At 31.7% G+C, this 16,192-nt stretch overlaps 4 protein-coding genes across 7 annotated transcripts; 1 reads left to right on the forward strand and 3 right to left on the reverse strand.

Annotated features, from left to right (window-relative positions):
• Positions 1-34: 34 nt before the first annotated feature.
• LOC116765975 (large ribosomal subunit protein uL2) lies at positions 35-6,484 on the reverse strand. Of its 2 annotated transcripts, XM_061526980.1 has the most exons (7): positions 6,328-6,484; positions 6,022-6,181; positions 5,785-5,941; positions 5,390-5,593; positions 5,050-5,208; positions 4,801-4,946; positions 35-48 (listed from the first exon to the last, which is right to left on the reverse strand). In XM_061526980.1, exons 2-6 carry the CDS (start codon positions 6,157-6,159, stop codon positions 4,831-4,833), a joined length of 774 nt encoding a protein of 257 aa, XP_061382964.1. In that variant the 5' UTR covers positions 6,160-6,181; positions 6,328-6,484; the 3' UTR covers positions 35-48; positions 4,801-4,830. The 2 variants fall into 2 exon arrangements, with proteins under 2 accessions (XP_061382964.1, XP_032511522.1); XM_032655631.2 differs by lacking the exon at positions 35-48 and having other exon boundaries at positions 4,795-4,946.
• LOC116765964 (neuronal acetylcholine receptor subunit alpha-3-like) lies at positions 1,331-3,559 on the reverse strand. The gene has a single exon (XM_032655619.2). It carries the CDS (start codon positions 3,402-3,404, stop codon positions 2,142-2,144), a length of 1,263 nt encoding a protein of 420 aa, XP_032511510.2. The 5' UTR covers positions 3,405-3,559; the 3' UTR covers positions 1,331-2,141.
• A 318-nt stretch (positions 6,485-6,802) lies between the features above and the next one.
• On the forward strand, positions 6,803-14,377 carry LOC116765947 (cryptochrome-1-like). Of its 2 annotated transcripts, none has more exons than XM_032655608.2 (10): positions 6,803-7,304; positions 8,376-8,634; positions 8,699-8,950; positions 9,053-9,237; positions 9,843-10,014; positions 10,123-10,348; positions 10,661-10,801; positions 12,029-12,180; positions 12,300-12,502; positions 12,714-14,377. In XM_032655608.2, exons 2-10 carry the CDS (start codon positions 8,399-8,401, stop codon positions 13,373-13,375), a joined length of 2,229 nt encoding a protein of 742 aa, XP_032511499.2. In that variant the 5' UTR covers positions 6,803-7,304; positions 8,376-8,398; the 3' UTR covers positions 13,376-14,377. The 2 variants fall into 2 exon arrangements, with proteins under 2 accessions (XP_032511499.2, XP_032511492.2); XM_032655601.2 differs by having other exon boundaries at positions 6,810-7,304; positions 8,334-8,634.
• Positions 13,424-15,444, reverse strand: LOC116765985 (putative uncharacterized protein DDB_G0291015). Of its 2 annotated transcripts, none has more exons than XM_061526981.1 (4): positions 14,955-15,444; positions 14,506-14,695; positions 13,820-13,937; positions 13,424-13,669 (listed from the first exon to the last, which is right to left on the reverse strand). In XM_061526981.1, the coding sequence occupies exons 1-4, from the start codon at positions 15,232-15,234 to the stop codon at positions 13,631-13,633; spliced, it is 627 nt and encodes a 208-aa protein (XP_061382965.1). In that variant the 5' UTR covers positions 15,235-15,444; the 3' UTR covers positions 13,424-13,630. The 2 variants fall into 2 exon arrangements, with proteins under 2 accessions (XP_061382965.1, XP_032511532.2); XM_032655641.2 differs by having other exon boundaries at positions 13,424-13,653; positions 14,955-15,441.
• Between the last annotated feature and the right edge of the window lie 748 nt (positions 15,445-16,192).

The following is a 16,192-nucleotide window of genomic DNA, read 5'->3' on the forward strand; positions in this document are numbered from 1 at the left end:
AATGTTCAGATTTAAAGTGCACTTATCAAGGGTATTTTTTTTTTTGTATTAGTTTCTCTAACAGTAGGAAAATGGCAGAAACATGATGAGAAGTCATAATAAATTTCACTCTTGTTCATCTGTGATCCGGGATTATCACAATTACAAGGATTATCACAAGCATTAGTGACTAGCCGTGAGTACTCTCTTCACACTCAGGTATATCTATAGACCGCAAATTGAATATTAACTCTATAATGAGGAAATTAGAAAGAATATCACCCCTGACCAGTTAACCTTATCTTAATTATTACGAGTAGATTTCTATATAATCGTAAAATGAGGTAAAACTCAGTCTCCCAGAACTTACACAATCCTCCCCAAGAAATACAGCCTCTGGGATATATTTTAATTTTAGTCCAACTTGTATTCATGGAGATTGTAATAAAGAACGGTAACAGTATTGTCTTCACAGTCAAAACAAAACAGGCAGTCAAACTTTTGATGTCACATAGAACTGGTTTGATTTTTTGTCTCGTTTCAATTTAAACTTATAACATATAAATCTGAAGTGTTTGTTGGATTATTTGCTTCAAAGTGCTAATCTTATTACGATAAACATACATACATACTTTTTTTTTCGATTCCAAATATTTTCTCCTATATATTTCTAACTTAAAATTGACCATAGCTTCTTTTTCCCTTAACCGATTTTGACGAGACAAAGTTTTGACAATGCGCCGTATTATATGTAATCCAACTCTGAAAACCGCGTTCAAATCCGTTGAGTAGTTTTGAAGTTATAACGTATCAGACAGAAAGACAGACGAAAAATTCAAAAAAATGTTTTTTTGGTTTCTATGACTCTTCTTTAATTGCCTCCTATCAGTTTTTTTGGCAAAATATTTAATGTATAGACATTCGATTTTTACTGTCTTATTATATGTTTATTAATTTCATTACTCCTGACAACCGTATATTTAACACACGGGAAATTGCTACTTCGACACTCCTCGGCGACCGACACCTAAAATTCCGTTGCAGTAGCAACCCTTGTTCCCAGTATATATATATATGGTTATGGGAAAAGCGACCAACACGCGGGCGGATTCGCGGGCAACAGTTAGTTTATAATATAATGAATTATTATTTAACTGGACATAAAACAGTAGCAAATAATATTGTTAAATCTAGAAAATTTGTTATTACAAACATAGTTAAAAATAACAATAAAACAACAAAACAATACATAATCATTAAAATAATTATTTGTGAATTTCTTAAAAACTACGTTAATAATTTCAGCTGTATCAAAACATTTAACAGCGCAGGATTGATTTTAAAAAAAACACAAGAAATATATATGTTTAATGTAAGCATGTATATATACAAATATGTAATATTAATTCATGGGTGTTACAAAGCAAACTGAAAAACAATCTATATCAAAATGAATGTAACAATGACAAGCTGTGACTTTAACCTATTTTCCTTTTTTAATCTTCTCTTAAATAAACACAAACTTAACACATACCTATATAATAAAAAAACAATGTGTATTAAAAATATTACAAACAATTACAATAATAACTGAAATGATTGAACATATTAATACACTACTATTATCTTACTATGAAACGCGCTCCAACTGACAATTTTAAAGCCCAGTTTTTAAAGGTTATCGATAAATAAAAAACCGTATAAATGGTTGCACATTGTGAGATGTATACTTTGTGACTTGAAACAATATTTAATTTTAAAATGTCTTAATTGATATTAATGAAATAAAAAACAGTTTCCCTTGTATGTAAAACCTAAAAAGGCAAAAGTCCTGGAATCAGCAGTTCAAGGAAAACTCATGTCATTTAAGATAATCTTTTGTCATGGAAAAAAAAATATTTGTGAGTTATCCGGCAACAAATTGGTTTAAATGTTCCTTTCCGTTTTAAGAAGGATGCGAGCGAGTTGAAAACCGTGGGCGTAACCTTTCAAGTACGAATAAAGAAATAATGTATCCATTACCCTAGGAATATATGACCTTTTTAACGTTTCATTACCTTGTTTTGAAATATTAATACATTAGGTATTTATAAAACATTTATCGAAAACAAGAAAGTGGGTTAAAAATATAAAAAACTTCTACTTCCTTCAATATTAAAATATTAATAACGCGGAATATATTTGCACATAATAATTATATAAAATAGTATAGATAATATAACAAAGAAACTGTTGATTAAATTGGCAAACTTAATCCAGTCCAAATTGAATCGCGGATTCAAATCTGTATTTGTAGTACCTTCTTCTGAAATCAGATTTTCTTGTAGGTCTTCACAAAGTTCTAGCTCACTAAATATTAAATACTTTCCTATTCCTCTAGTAACAAGACGATTCACAGAAGTTATCCAAATAGGGGCTGGTAGAATTCTTCTTGTCAAGGACATGAGCAATAAGGTCTCCAAAATACTTACTAATGTCATAATCATTGAATCACGAATAAAAAACAATATAAATGGTGTGTCCAAACTCAGTCGAGGCACAACAAAACCTATAGTAATGATAACAGCAAAATGATTAAACAAAATGAAGCTCAACAACGATAATCGACTATTATCTCTAACTTTCATAACAAGGAATGAAAGCATTAGCAATACTAAAACTGTAGGTGGAACAATTATAAGGATCGCTAACCCAGCAGCTTCACGACGTAATAAAAACGTTAACTTTAAGGTTGGTTGGCTTTTATTTGAATTATAAATTTTTTGCTGCTCACCCGGTACACGATAATGGACCACTTTTAGAAGTTTCCAACCTGGAGCGGTTTGAAAATCATCCAATATTATTGGATCATTTTCATAAAATGTCAAATTCACTTGTTCTTCTTTATTCATCCAAGAACCTAAATATATAGTACAACTTTGTTCGTCGTATGGCCAGTTTATAAGTTGCGACTGACATGTCGCTTTGTATACTGTCCTCGGTACACATGTTACTATACCATCGTACGCCAATATACAAATCGTATAAATTTTATCGTAATTGTAGTAAGTGGCGTCTGGGTTCATGAGCATCATCCGAGGTGACCAAATGTCATAACTTTTAACTTGCATTTCCTTTATACCCGAGTAATCACTTGCGTTCCAAGATAAAAATTCGTCCTTCCAATTATAAACAACCCAGCTGTGTACAGATATCGTATCCTTAGTAGTGTCGAAATGTATATATTTTAAATCAAATCTTAGTTTAACACGAACAGGGATTGTGTAATCCTTTACAGGTCTGTATTCATCCTTGAATTTACATTTTAGGGCGTTGAAAAGTCGTTCTTCATCGTTCATCTCTATTTTATGTTCTGGACATTCTGCCAACAAAAACTTTGGTAAGAAAAGAGTCAACAAAAACACAAACAGAGCACCGTTACACATGGCTGTTTAAATCGCACTACGAAATACAAATGAGAAGCACTAATAAAGGACGTCATTATGTGATGATACAATTCTGCGTAGCGTTGAGCATATCGGGCTATTTTATTCGAGTAACTAGAGTCAATTGGACTCGGTTAACATAACCGAAAGTAGTCGATTACACACAGTATTCTGTATATTTGTTGACTTGAATAAGTCAATATATCTATTCTTGCCGTATCTCTATGCTTTACAATTCACTTCTTGTCATCCTATAAACACAGCTATTGTTACATATATTATAAGCGTTTATCCTATTATCTTTTTTCGACTTTTGAATCACTCTAATCTCAATTATCTGCTGTAAGAATATATGAACGTGCGAGGTAAATAAGGTGTACTGTAGACGATTGCAATAGCCACTCTTAGCAAATTACTGAATTATCAATTAAAAAAAACATAACAAGCAATATGGTAAAGTTCCATTAACATAACCTAAGTTTATCCTAATTTTAAATTGATTCCGGGTTCAATTTCTTACGTTTTGCAAAGAAAGTAAATGTGAGTTTAATCATTTATTACATATAAAAAATAACGAATGCCAAATTCAATCAATATAAAATCTTCGACCTCATTTTTCATCTCTCATAGACCCATAACACAACAACCCAACAATAACACTGAGATTTGTACCTAGTTATTTATGTATTGAACATTAAAATTTTAGTTCGTTCCTACGAATGTACCAGAAAGATATCTTAAATTTATTTAACTGGCAATTGTGTTTGCAAAAATAAAAACTTTTGGTGACCTTTTGACCTGGTATTTTGATAGCCACTTATTCCATAATATATATGGATTTTGACACTTTATTTTGAAGTTTAGTTTATTCAAGGATACACCTGTATTTTAAGATTTATATTAATTTCTCAAAATTTTAAGAGAACTTATTAAACTCACAGAACTATATTAGGAAGCAATTTGATTACAGCTAGGATGGTAATTGTGAAGCCATAGTATAGCAAAGACCTCAAGTTACAGGTTTGGATATGACGACTAAATCTGAACATTTATATCAGTTCTTCAACTTCAAACAGCGTTTTAAGAAGTTGGCGGCCATAATGATTTAAATTTGGGACTATTTTACTTCTAACGATCAGTGTTCTTAAAGGGCGCCATTTTGATTGTGAAAATATTATTTATCAATACTCCTTGAATTCTAAAAATATCAAATTTATACAATGAAATTATTTTCTATTGTGAATTTTATCCTAAGCACTTAAAACGATATCAGAAGTCCATACAGATTTTTTAGCTTAGTTTGCTTCACTACAATTTCCGTGACTATTTCCTCAGTAAAGCAAGTGACCAAACTAATATACATATGATATGGAGCAAAATAAAATTCTGCTTTGTGTTAATATTTTTAATTGGTATAAAGTACAGTTTACGCCTCCTTCTTTGCCTCGGTCTTGCCTCCACGAATTCTTCCAGTCCTGCGGGCAGCAATGAGACCGACCTTGCGACCAGCGGATGTACCTCTCTTGACAGTCGAAGCCTTACCTGTAAAAAGGAACATATTTAATAAAAAAATAAATATTTGCTGCTAATCTACACATTTATACTTTAAATACATAAGTAACAATTGTTAAATACATATACTCACCAATGTGTTGATGGTTACCACCTCCGTGAGGATGCTCTACTGGGTTCATGGACACACCACGGACATATGGCCAGCAGTTACGCTTCACCTTGTACTTGTGGTATGCACGACCAGCCTTCAGGATGGGCTTGTCAATACGTCCACCGCCAGCAACAATACCTACAAAAAATTATACACTCCTATAATATTTGTCACAAATCTATCTATCCTTATATTTTTTTTTAAATCATCAGAAAGAGCCTCTGTGTAATCATAGCCATATTCAGAGTAGGTAAGTGAAAGTCATCATGACAATTGTGAAGATAAAATCATATAGACCTCTTTTAAAAGATTTACTCACCAACCATTCCTCTGTTGCTAGAAGGCAGAACTTTCTTTGCACCAGAAGGAAGCTTCACCCTTGTGCGTTTAGCATCAGGGTTGTGGCCAATAACAGTAGCAAAGTTACCAGAGGCACGTGCTAACCGGCCTCGATCACCCATCTTCTCTTCGAGGTTGCACACAATGGTACCCTCAGGCATAGCTCCCACGGGCATCACATTTCCTTAAAAAATACAAAACACGCTATATGTACTCATAACCAGTAATTTCAAAGGTAGCAGGAAATTAATGTGCTAATATTAAATATTGTCACATGAATGGTTAACTGATGAAAATGTTTTTAAAATCTCTCTAATTATCAACTACGTTTATAGAAATGCTGTTTGTTTCTTTCTTTCACATCATCAGACTTACCAACTTCAAGTGTGGCTTTCTTGCCGCAGTAAACGAATTGTCCAGTATAAAGACCCTCGGGTGCGATGAAGAGTTCTTTACGCGTCTTAAACTTGTAGGGGTCACGGAAGTGTACAACCGCTAACGGGGCTCCTCTACCGGGGTCATGAATGATGTCCTGTAAATATGGAATTCAGATGTAATAATATGCTTACAAGCAACGTTTACGAAATAGACAAATGTTTTGTAAACACACACCTTAACTACTCCCTTTATGTAGCCATGACGTTCAGCATAGTCCAAAGATCGGAGCTTTGGTGCTCCTTTCCTTTTCTTGGTATGTGACACGAAAACTGAACCGGCACCTTTACGCTGAGCCCGAATCACACGACCCATGGTTACGTTCCGTCAGCCCTCACTAAAATAATTTCGGAATAATTAAGAAATATTAACGCCACGTAATAATTTATTAAATTATGCATCTTATTTTTTATTGTAAAGAGAAACTGAATAAGAAATTAAGATGATCGGATCGGATAATATTAACTAAATATATTTACGTACACTTGCAATGAGGGAAACTTTAGAAAGAACTTGTCAAATTGACTTTAACTAAAATGTTGTTACTTGAACAGAAAAGATTGCCATACTATAAAATGTTTTATGCTTTCAGACGTTTGAATATAAAATAATGACAATTCTATAAGTCTAGTTACCAACTTAAATACTAATTTTAAAAAGTATTTTACAGTAACATCTAACTTTCGTTAAATATATTAAAAAATATCATATTTATAATCGTGAAACTACAACTATACAAATGTGTAGCTATTTTATGTTGATATAACTTCACTATCACTATCCTTATTTTTCTCTACGCTTTAAAAGAGACAGATGTATAATTCCACAATTACTTTATCACGTTTTCAAAGTCAAAATTGATTTTACTCCTTTTCTCTTTCTGATAAAGTTTATATTTACTTTACGTTTTTTTAAAGAAGTACCTCATTACCCTGAGTTAAGTTCAACTACGTAGGTATATACTTGTACAAGTCACGTTGCAAGCGGCGTGGATAATTTCTTATTCTGACAGTTTATTTGTAATCTAAATACCACGCTTAAGTTGAACTCTTCTGTGTTTATAAAAAAAGGCGTAGTTTTTAAAAATAATTATAATAAAGTGTTAATTAAGTTCATTGTATTTTTTAAATTTGAAATTAGATTAACAAAAAACCTTTTTTTATAATTCCTTGACTACATAAGCGCAATTCAGACTTTAGAGTCGGACCCTTGTAGTTAATCTTTCTATGAAGACTATAGAGTATAGATTAAAAAAATGTTAATGTGACTCCTTAGCAGTATATTGGAAAGTAAAAATACTGTGCTATAGTATAAAGTGAACTTTCACATCATGTTAATATTGGTGACTTTTGTAAGACGTGAAGTTTACAATACGGTTCAATATAATGATGACAGTGAAAAAAATTTGTTTAATGCTTAAAAATTTTAATATTATACATTGTGGAGTAATCAATCAGTAGGTGAGTAACATAATCCCTTAATATTAACAAAATAACAGTGTAAAAATTCTTTAAAAAAATAGTTTATCAAATGATATTGTTAAATACAGTATCGTTAATCACCTTATGGGCAACTTATTACCTTGTAAACCAAATTTTATCCATTGTAAAAAAATCTTTAGACTAACCATTAATTTAAATATCCATTCAAAATGTAAATGTGTCCTAATTATGACAGAATTGAATATTAATTTGCATTCATCTATTTATAATTATATATTTCACTACAATACTATTATAAAAATGCAATAATATTATAAGAAATTGTTACTTTGTTTTGTTTTTGTCTTCATTTCATTCATAAAGATTATGAATTTGATGTCTCAAATGTTCCAGATACAGAAAAGTAAATTATATGACCAAGTTTCAGTTTATGATTTTTAAATAAACCATTTAATTAGAATACAAATTTTTAATAGTGATATATAAAAAGTGTACAAATATAAGTATGAGGCCTAAATAAACATAAAATTTTAAATGCATAAAATAGTGACAAACCAGCTAGATTTAAATCATTACAACAATAAAAATTATTTATAAATCATTTTAGTCTATGCATTTGTAAAGATGCATATTCAAATATAAGCATAATGTAAACATTATTTTATTATTCAAAGATAAACATGTATTATGTGACAAATAAAATAAAAAAAAAAGAAAAGAAAAGAAAATGTAAAAATATACTGGAAATGGTTTAAAAATATTGGTATTCATTACTTTTATAGTCCATTTCATATATTTAGATTGCATTACAGATTTTGAATTATCAAGTATTAAATTTCCAGTTAATATACATTTATACGGTACAAAATATATATTCACATTTGTGTATTTATTTCATCTTGATGTTGATGTTCAACATTAAAAAATCTGCATGATCACCGATGATTTAGGAAGTATTTTGATAAAAATTCTCAAAAATCAAAGGCTGTTTGTGATTGTAGAGTGTGATACCCTAATATGAAACATAGGTAATTTTTTTCTAATAAGGAATGAAACATTGGAAGAGCTTCATAGAGAGTATAATTGTAGGCTGTGATGACGGTAACGTAATTATGTCGGTTGCCGAGACGCTGCCGCTTCGAGCGCGCTCGCCCACCGCACAGAAGAGCTCGCAACCTGCTGGTGTTCCTAAGGAGAAGCACACCGTCCACTGGTTCAGGAAGGGTCTCAGATTACATGATAACCCGGCCCTGAGAGAGGGGCTCGTTGATGCGACAACTTTCAGATGCGTCTTCATTATAGACCCATGGTTCGCCAGCTCGTCTAACGTCGGCATTAATAAATGGAGGTAAATAATATCCGGTTCCGCAATCATATATATACATTACCTTTTATCAATTTTTATTTTCTAGATTTCTATTACAATGTCTTGAGGACCTAGACAAAAACTTGAGGAAATTAAATTCCCGTTTATTCGTGGTGAGAGGTCAGCCGGCAGACGCTCTGCCGAAGTTGTTTCGTGAGTGGGGAACCACTGCGCTGACCTTCGAAGAAGACCCTGAGCCCTACGGCCGGGTCCGGGACCATAATATTATGACCAAATGCCGCGAAGTCGGTATTCAAGTAACTTCAAGAGTATCACACACCTTGTACAAATTAGATGAGTAAGTGTAATATTGACGTGTCTTTGTGTATCCGTGGGTTAAGTGAAATGCGACGATTACGTAAATTTTTAATTGCGTATTGTTATTGTGTCGTGGTTTTAGTATAATTGAGAAGAATGGTGGTAAGGCGCCGCTGACCTATCATCAGTTCCAAGCGCTGATAGCGAGCATGCCCCCGCCTCCGTCCGCCGAACCCACCATCAGCTTGGAGACACTCAACCGCGCCGTTACACCTATCTCGGATAATCACGACGAACGATTTGGAGTGCCGACACTCGAAGAACTTGGTATTAATTTATAATTAAAAGCTATATCCTCGTTATATTTTTTCTCATCATATATTCAATGACAGTTCAATAGGTTAGTTACCTTTTAAATTACCATCCAATTAAAGCGACGTTTATTCGTTTATTGCAATAAATATTTTCTTTGTCATCAATGGTGTCATAAAGTTATGAGAATTTTAATCACCCCGAAGGGAATTTACGCGATCAACAAACGATTCAACATAGCATCTGAATGAAAAATATAAAGATTAGTTTATTCTGACGTAATAACTTCCATATAGAAAAATATCTAAGTAATTAGAAATCAATATTGTTTATATATAGCACAATAAAGTGTTATGTTATGTTAGATTGATGTGAATTTTTCTTACTAGTTATTTTCTTCTATGAATGAAATATTACTGTTTCATAAACTGAAAAAAAAAACATTCAAAATTATCTAACCAATAGCATAAAAGTACTTAAAGAGCTTCAAGGTCCAGCAAGTGATGCCTCTGGAATTTATCAAGCGATCACGTATAAAAAAACAAGCCTTTGACTTGGAATACATCAATATAGACAAATTGCGGATAGTTCGTGAATATATATGGAATTCATAATTTCAGGCTTCGATACGGAAGGTCTTAAACCTCCAATATGGATCGGCGGAGAAAACGAAGCTCTGTTGAGACTGGAGCGACATTTGGAGAGAAAGGCTTGGGTCGCTTCGTTCGGAAGACCGAAGATGACGCCAGAATCACTCTTGTCGAGTCAAACGGGCTTGTCACCTTATCTCAGGTAATTATTTTAAACTTATCAGAACATGCCATACGGATCAATATAAACTAGCTATAACGCCCTAACAATTATTTTATTTCCCTTTTAATAGTCAATATTACGTTTCAGATTTGGTTGTCTATCAACGAGACTTTTTTATTATCAATTGAGCGAGCTCTATAAAAGGATAAAACAGGAACGCCCGCCGCTGTCACTCCACGGTCAGATACTTTGGAGGGAATTTTTCTATTGCGCTGCAACCAGAAATCCAAATTTCGACAGAATGGAGGGTAATCCGATATGTGTCCAAATACCGTGGGAAAAAAATCAGGAGGCTCTCAAGAAATGGGCTAACGTAAATATAACAATTGGCAATATATTTATAACGTTCTCGTTATTATTATTCTCAACGTCCTAGTCGTTCATCGGACTCGTAACGTAAAGCTAAGTTCTTTATCGTGTTTCAGTTATATTTGTTTTGGATTGCGCAAACTCTTGAAGACGTACAAATGCGTAGTCCGGACGATTGTTTTATTTGGTTTTGTTAGTGATGTTTTCGTTCTCTGTATAATTGTGTTTTAATTTATTATAACACATAGATTCGTTTTTTTTTTATTGTAGGAATTGATTTATATTTAATCTGTATTTTAATGTCTGTGCTACACAGGGTCAGACTGGGTTCCCGTGGATAGACGCTATAATGATCCAACTTCGCAATGACGGTTGGATCCATCACCTGGCGAGGCACGCGGTCGCCTGTTTCCTCACGAGGGGGGACCTCTGGATCTCGTGGGAAGAAGGCATGAAGGTGCTATAGAATAAAACATTATGTAGAGTTTCTTTATATTAGGTTTAAAAGTTTAAAATCTCGACTTGTGAATGAGTTGAAAATTTCAATACTCATTATCAATAGCTATTAAATAAATTGCCTAGCTAGGTACAAAACTAGAATAATAATGAAAAATAAATATGACCTTCAATTTAAAACAACGTAGTTACAAATAAAAAAAATATTCGTTAGAAAAGTTTCTATAGATGATTAAATATCTATTTATGTATGTGTTATTTTAAACTAAATAAGTTATTAAAAGAGTGATTTTATTCACCATGTATATATATAGAAGTAAATAGACTGTTTACAGTCATTTATGACTTATCGTAATTTTAATATTTATATGCATAGAGTTTTATTCTCTCCGTTACCTCACTAAATGTGAGAACATTTACCGAACATGCAACAAGAGCATTTAGGCGGACTCTTATATTTGGAGAGCTTACGAGAGGACACTCCTGTCTCCTACACTAATATATGTACCTAAAAATTGAGTTTCGGGTAGTGAGGTAACTTCAATGCCATTTCATTCGAAAATAGAGTCAAATTAGAAAAAAATATGATCAAAACTTTTGGGACGTTGTTGAAAATGTATGTTCGTTCATCCAATTAGAGATAATTCCGATTGCCGGTAAAAAAAGATACATTTACTTTTTACCGGTAAAAAAAATACATTTGCGTTTGTAATAGAAGAGATAAGAGGATAAAGCTTTCTGTGCAATATTTTATTTTATCAAATAGTTATCATAACAATAAACATCGATTAAAAAATTAATTCGTACCGATTGGTGTAAAATTCGACTATCATTTCTTTCTCTAAGCAGCGCTGGTTAACAATATCGGTTTTAACAGGTTTGTTAATGTAAAATAAAAATCTGCGCCCGTAACTAGTAAAATTTGTAGATGATCGTTTATCAAAAGTTGTATTTCAATCCTTGCTAATTCTCAATGGACCTGCCTTTATAAATTTAGTTCGACATTTAATCAAATCTTTTTTTTTTTTAGTACAAATTAAGTATTGAGATCTAAGACTTTCGCGAGTATTCATTTAAATGAAACTAATATTTTTAGTTTTTATTTTCATTTATACAAATTAAATCCCCCGATGTCCACAAATATATATGTTGTAGACTACTCCATGATACATAGCTCTATGTGACAACGCTAATTACCAATATCTTATTAATGCATGTTTTTTTGCAGGTGTTCGACGAGCTGCTGCTGGACGCCGACTGGTCTGTAAACGCTGGCATGTGGATGTGGCTCTCATGCTCGTCTTTCTTCCAGCAGTTCTTCCATTGCTACTGTCCAGTGCGGTTCGGACGAAAAACTGACCCTAACGGAGATTTTATTAGGTACGTACGTACTTTAAGCTATGTATCTATTTTGAAAACTTCTCAGAATTAATTGCAATATTCTCTCATGTGTTTTGTTGCTCTTAATGTATTTAAACGATATATTCAAAATTCCACAGGAAGTACATCCCAGTCCTTAAAAACATGCCCACGCGATACATTCACGAGCCATGGGTATGTCCGGAGGAGATTCAAAAATCTATTCGCTGCATAATAGGAAAGGATTACCCAATGCCTATTGTTGACCACACTAAGGCATCGGAGATTAACCTTGAGCGCATCAAGCAGGTGTACGCACAACTAGCGAAGTTTAAACCTCAAGGTTAGTTATTCAAGTCCATTTTATTATGGCTATAAAACTACAGAATTCTGTTTGAGATTTCTAACAGTGAAAGAAGATATAATATAAGCATGTAGTAATTTAAATACTTTAATGGAAACTAAATTTTGGGAATGAACTGTAGCTATGTTGTTAAATAGAAGTTTTTATTTCTTATATAGTAAACATAATTATTTTACCAATACATTTGCAGGTGCACTAATTCCGCAAATGTTGCAAAGACCAAATGTGTTGCAGTCATCGCCCAGCCCAACGTCTATAATTGCAAATATAAATCAGTCTAACTACCTGTGTAGTCAGAGTAGTGATGTGCCCACGCCGACTAATCAAACGACAAATCAATTCAAAGAAGATGCTGTATTCCTTAAGCCCACAGTGAATAACATAAAATCAAATGTGGATAAACAGCAACAGTTCAAGCAAGTTGTTATTGTGCAGGAGGATAAACATTCAGAAAATCAGCGACATACGGTTGGTAACAAGTACATTGTAAATGAAATAAACAAAAATATGAATGATATACCGGTCAAACAAAACAATTATGACTTCAAAGCTCTGACATTAAATTTGAATAAATTTTCAAATGAGCCCTTAACATTTTTGAATCAGACGCCAAATAAAAATGAGAGTTTTGGGCAAGATGTTAATAATGTGATAGATGTGTATAGTACCAGCAAACCAAAGTTTTACTTCACCGACAATGGAGTTATAACTCATAATGAAAATGCACAAACTTTTAAAAGGGATAGTTATTCAGATAATTATAATAAAGAGAGTACCGGGTCTAACAGAGTTGGCGAGGTACACAGTAATAACCCACAAACAGATAAGATCTCATCGGAAAAGAAAAATTAATTTAATTAATTTAAATGTGATATGTGTTTTAGCAAGTAAATGAAAATCTTTATTCAACTTTATTATTTTATTATATAATTTGTAAATATTGTGAATTAGCGTACATTCTTTTGATGTTAGAAATATCTTGATTCCATTAGTCATTTCTCCAACATTGCAACCGTTTTCATATGCTGTTGAAGAGCCTTTGTTGCTTTCCTTGACTTTTTTGGTTTTGGGTTAGTATGTTTCATATTTTCCTTATGGACTTCATTTTTAATATTGTCTATGATAGATATCTAACAAAGAAAATAGCTTTTTAAAAGACATTTCCATAAAATGGTATCTATAATAGCCAAGAAACAGATCTATATCTACAATATATAAATAATATTGCAGATAATTTTGGTCTGTTTAACTTTAACAGCAAAGTTGGTATCGAATATTGTGACATATTGTACTTACATCTTCCGGTATGTGAACATATCTAATATTTCTACTTTGAATGAAAAAGTTCTCAAATAGGAATTCATTCTGTCGCGTATCACAATAAACAGCTTTGCTAAGTGAAAGGTTCATGAAGCTGTAATTAAATTCAGTAGGATAATTTCCATAAATATATTAAAGGAACTTACATAATATTACATTAATATAATGTCTATACAACTTTCTCAAACTACATGATCTAACCGTTTTAGACAATCTGGCTGTTGTCGTAATATTTAACGTAACTTAGTAAACTCAATAGGAGCATCTATAAACATATTAAAACAACTTATTATATATAATATGTATCATGTTTACTAAAATACTTTAGATTTTCTCTTTCCATTAATAAATATGAATAACCTTGAATGAATGTAATACAAGTAGTGATGATGTAAATTATAATTAAGTGCTTTTGTGCCGATATTAATGGTATCAAATAAAATGTTATTAAATGGAATGTTTCAGGTAAATTTAAAACTTTCCTCATGGAAATATATTGTATGAATGTTTGATTATTAAATTTAACTACAAGTACACTGTCTTTCCATTTCCATTTTCATTACAGGTAAGATTATGCTTAGAAGTTTACAACTAGTTTAATTTATGTAACTATTTGTAAGTTCATGGCAGAAGTGAACTATTATGATATTTTATGAACTTACCCATCCACCGTATCAAGATGACCACATACATACGAATCATCTCTGAGATCAACTGTTATATTACGGTTTTGTAAAGATTTAACAAGGCATAGTAGGGTATTGTGATAAAAGAATTTCTCTCTTGATGTTCCGACAAACATCCTGATGTAATATTGAAATGTGTGGTTATTTATCTGTAATAAAAGCTGACCTATTGATATAAAATTATACTTTAATTTGGGTCAATTTAATATCCTATCAAATAAACTGAAAAAAAAAAAAACAAATGATTATTATATTATAATATATTAAAATTTTTAAACATTTCTAGCTAATAATGGCTAAATACAAAAATAACTACTTTTCTTTAACAATGATTAATCTTTGATCTGGTTTTGATTTCAGTTCCAGTTCTGCTTTAACCACAGACCATTTATCATTTTTTTTTTCAGCCCAAAAATAGTAACAACCTTTGTCTTTTGGACCAGTTACAGGCACACAAAATCTAGCGCTAGTCTCATCGGCGTTGTTATTTTCACTGTCAGTTAATTTAATTCTTTTGTCCTTTATTGGTTCTCCAAGATAGTGAACAGCCCCAACATTTAATCTTAAGGTCTTCAAAGCATCTTTATAATGCTCTGTATTTCTTATGTTCTCAATAAGTCTATTTTGTAAGAAAAATCCAGTTGAAGCAACTATAACACCACCCCAACCCGCGATTTGCATCAATCTTAGGTTTGATATATTCATTATGCTTAGGCAAAAATTTTAAAAGTTATTACCTTATTTTTTCTAATACCTTGGCAGTAACGATTCAAAAATTATATTCATTTAATAATTATAATCATTCACAGTATCGTTCTTTTGCTGATATTTATTTAGAAATAAGAAATTTTCAGTTTTACGTTTTGTGATTTTATCAAAACGTCAAATTTAACAATCTGAATTGTTTGACGTTGTCAAAACTTAATCTGTTTTTGTCATGTATAATGCTGTTAGTCCTGCAGCTTTTACAGCGTCACCGGAAGAGCGGGCCGTTACAAAGGGGCCTGAAGGGCCCCTGAACTCAAAATATTATTGAGGTTGTTACAATGAAACTATGGTAGAGAAAAAAACAAGCTTATGACAAATCATTCTAATGTAAATGAAGCCATAGCATAATTTTTAAAACGCTGACACTAAATTAGTATTTCAAAGATTCATGTGGGGGTAAATGGTTACCCTTGTGGCTAAATAAACATAAATGATGAATAAATACTTTAATTCAGTGAATGTTTATCTATTAGAACAAAACAAATAAATGTAAGCAATGTTTATTTATCTACCATAACATAAAACACTAAATTTTATTTTGAATGTGCTTCGGCAGATCTCTTTAGTATAGTATATTATTTTAGACTTATTCATATTTTTAAAAAATTGTTTTTTAAAATTTTTTTTTGTTAAAATAAGAGAAACTCTATTTTATTTTAAAATATAAATTATTTAGTGCCTGAATTATAAATATGTATATGAGCTAAAATGGATTTGTGATTAATATTACAAAAATATAAAAATGTGGGGTCGGGGATTTTAGGATTAAAAAGTGTCAATTTTTTTATTCCCTTGTGTGTATTTTAATGTAATATGCAATAAAATTACATAAAAGAAAGTAACTGAGATGCATGACAAAAACTAAGTTTAAATTTCTTTTAAAACTAATTAAAAT

This window comes from Danaus plexippus (genome assembly GCF_018135715.1).
Source record: "Danaus plexippus chromosome 3 unlocalized genomic scaffold, MEX_DaPlex mxdp_30, whole genome shotgun sequence".
NCBI classification, from domain to species: domain Eukaryota; kingdom Metazoa; phylum Arthropoda; class Insecta; order Lepidoptera; family Nymphalidae; genus Danaus; species Danaus plexippus.

Coding starts and splice junctions, on each gene's coding strand:
- LOC116765964 (XM_032655619.2), bottom strand. CDS start 3,404: ATGTGTAACGGTGCTCTGTTTGTGTTTTTGTTGACTCTTTTCTTACCA.
- LOC116765975 (XM_061526980.1), bottom strand. CDS start 6,159: ATGGGTCGTGTGATTCGGGCTCAGCGTAAAGGTGCCGGTTCAGTTTTC. Junction 5,209..5,389: donor TAGCAACAGAGGAATGGTTG/GTGAGTAAATCT, acceptor AATTTTTTGTAG/GTATTGTTGCTGGCGGTGGA. Junction 4,947..5,049: donor TGGTAACCATCAACACATTG/GTGAGTATATGT, acceptor TCCTTTTTACAG/GTAAGGCTTCGACTGTCAAG.
- LOC116765947 (XM_032655601.2), top strand. CDS start 8,336: ATGAAACATTGGAAGAGCTTCATAGAGAGTATAATTGTAGGCTGTGAT. Junction 8,635..8,698: donor GTCGGCATTAATAAATGGAG/GTAAATAATATC, acceptor TTTATTTTCTAG/ATTTCTATTACAATGTCTTG. Junction 12,503..12,713: donor AGCGAAGTTTAAACCTCAAG/GTTAGTTATTCA, acceptor ATACATTTGCAG/GTGCACTAATTCCGCAAATG.
- LOC116765985 (XM_032655641.2), bottom strand. CDS start 15,234: ATGAATATATCAAACCTAAGATTGATGCAAATCGCGGGTTGGGGTGGT. Junction 14,696..14,954: donor AACTGGTCCAAAAGACAAAG/GTTGTTACTATT, acceptor TTATATCAATAG/GTCAGCTTTTATTACAGATA. Junction 13,654..13,819: donor ATGTTCACATACCGGAAGAT/GTAAGTACAATA, acceptor TTTCTTTGTTAG/ATATCTATCATAGACAATAT.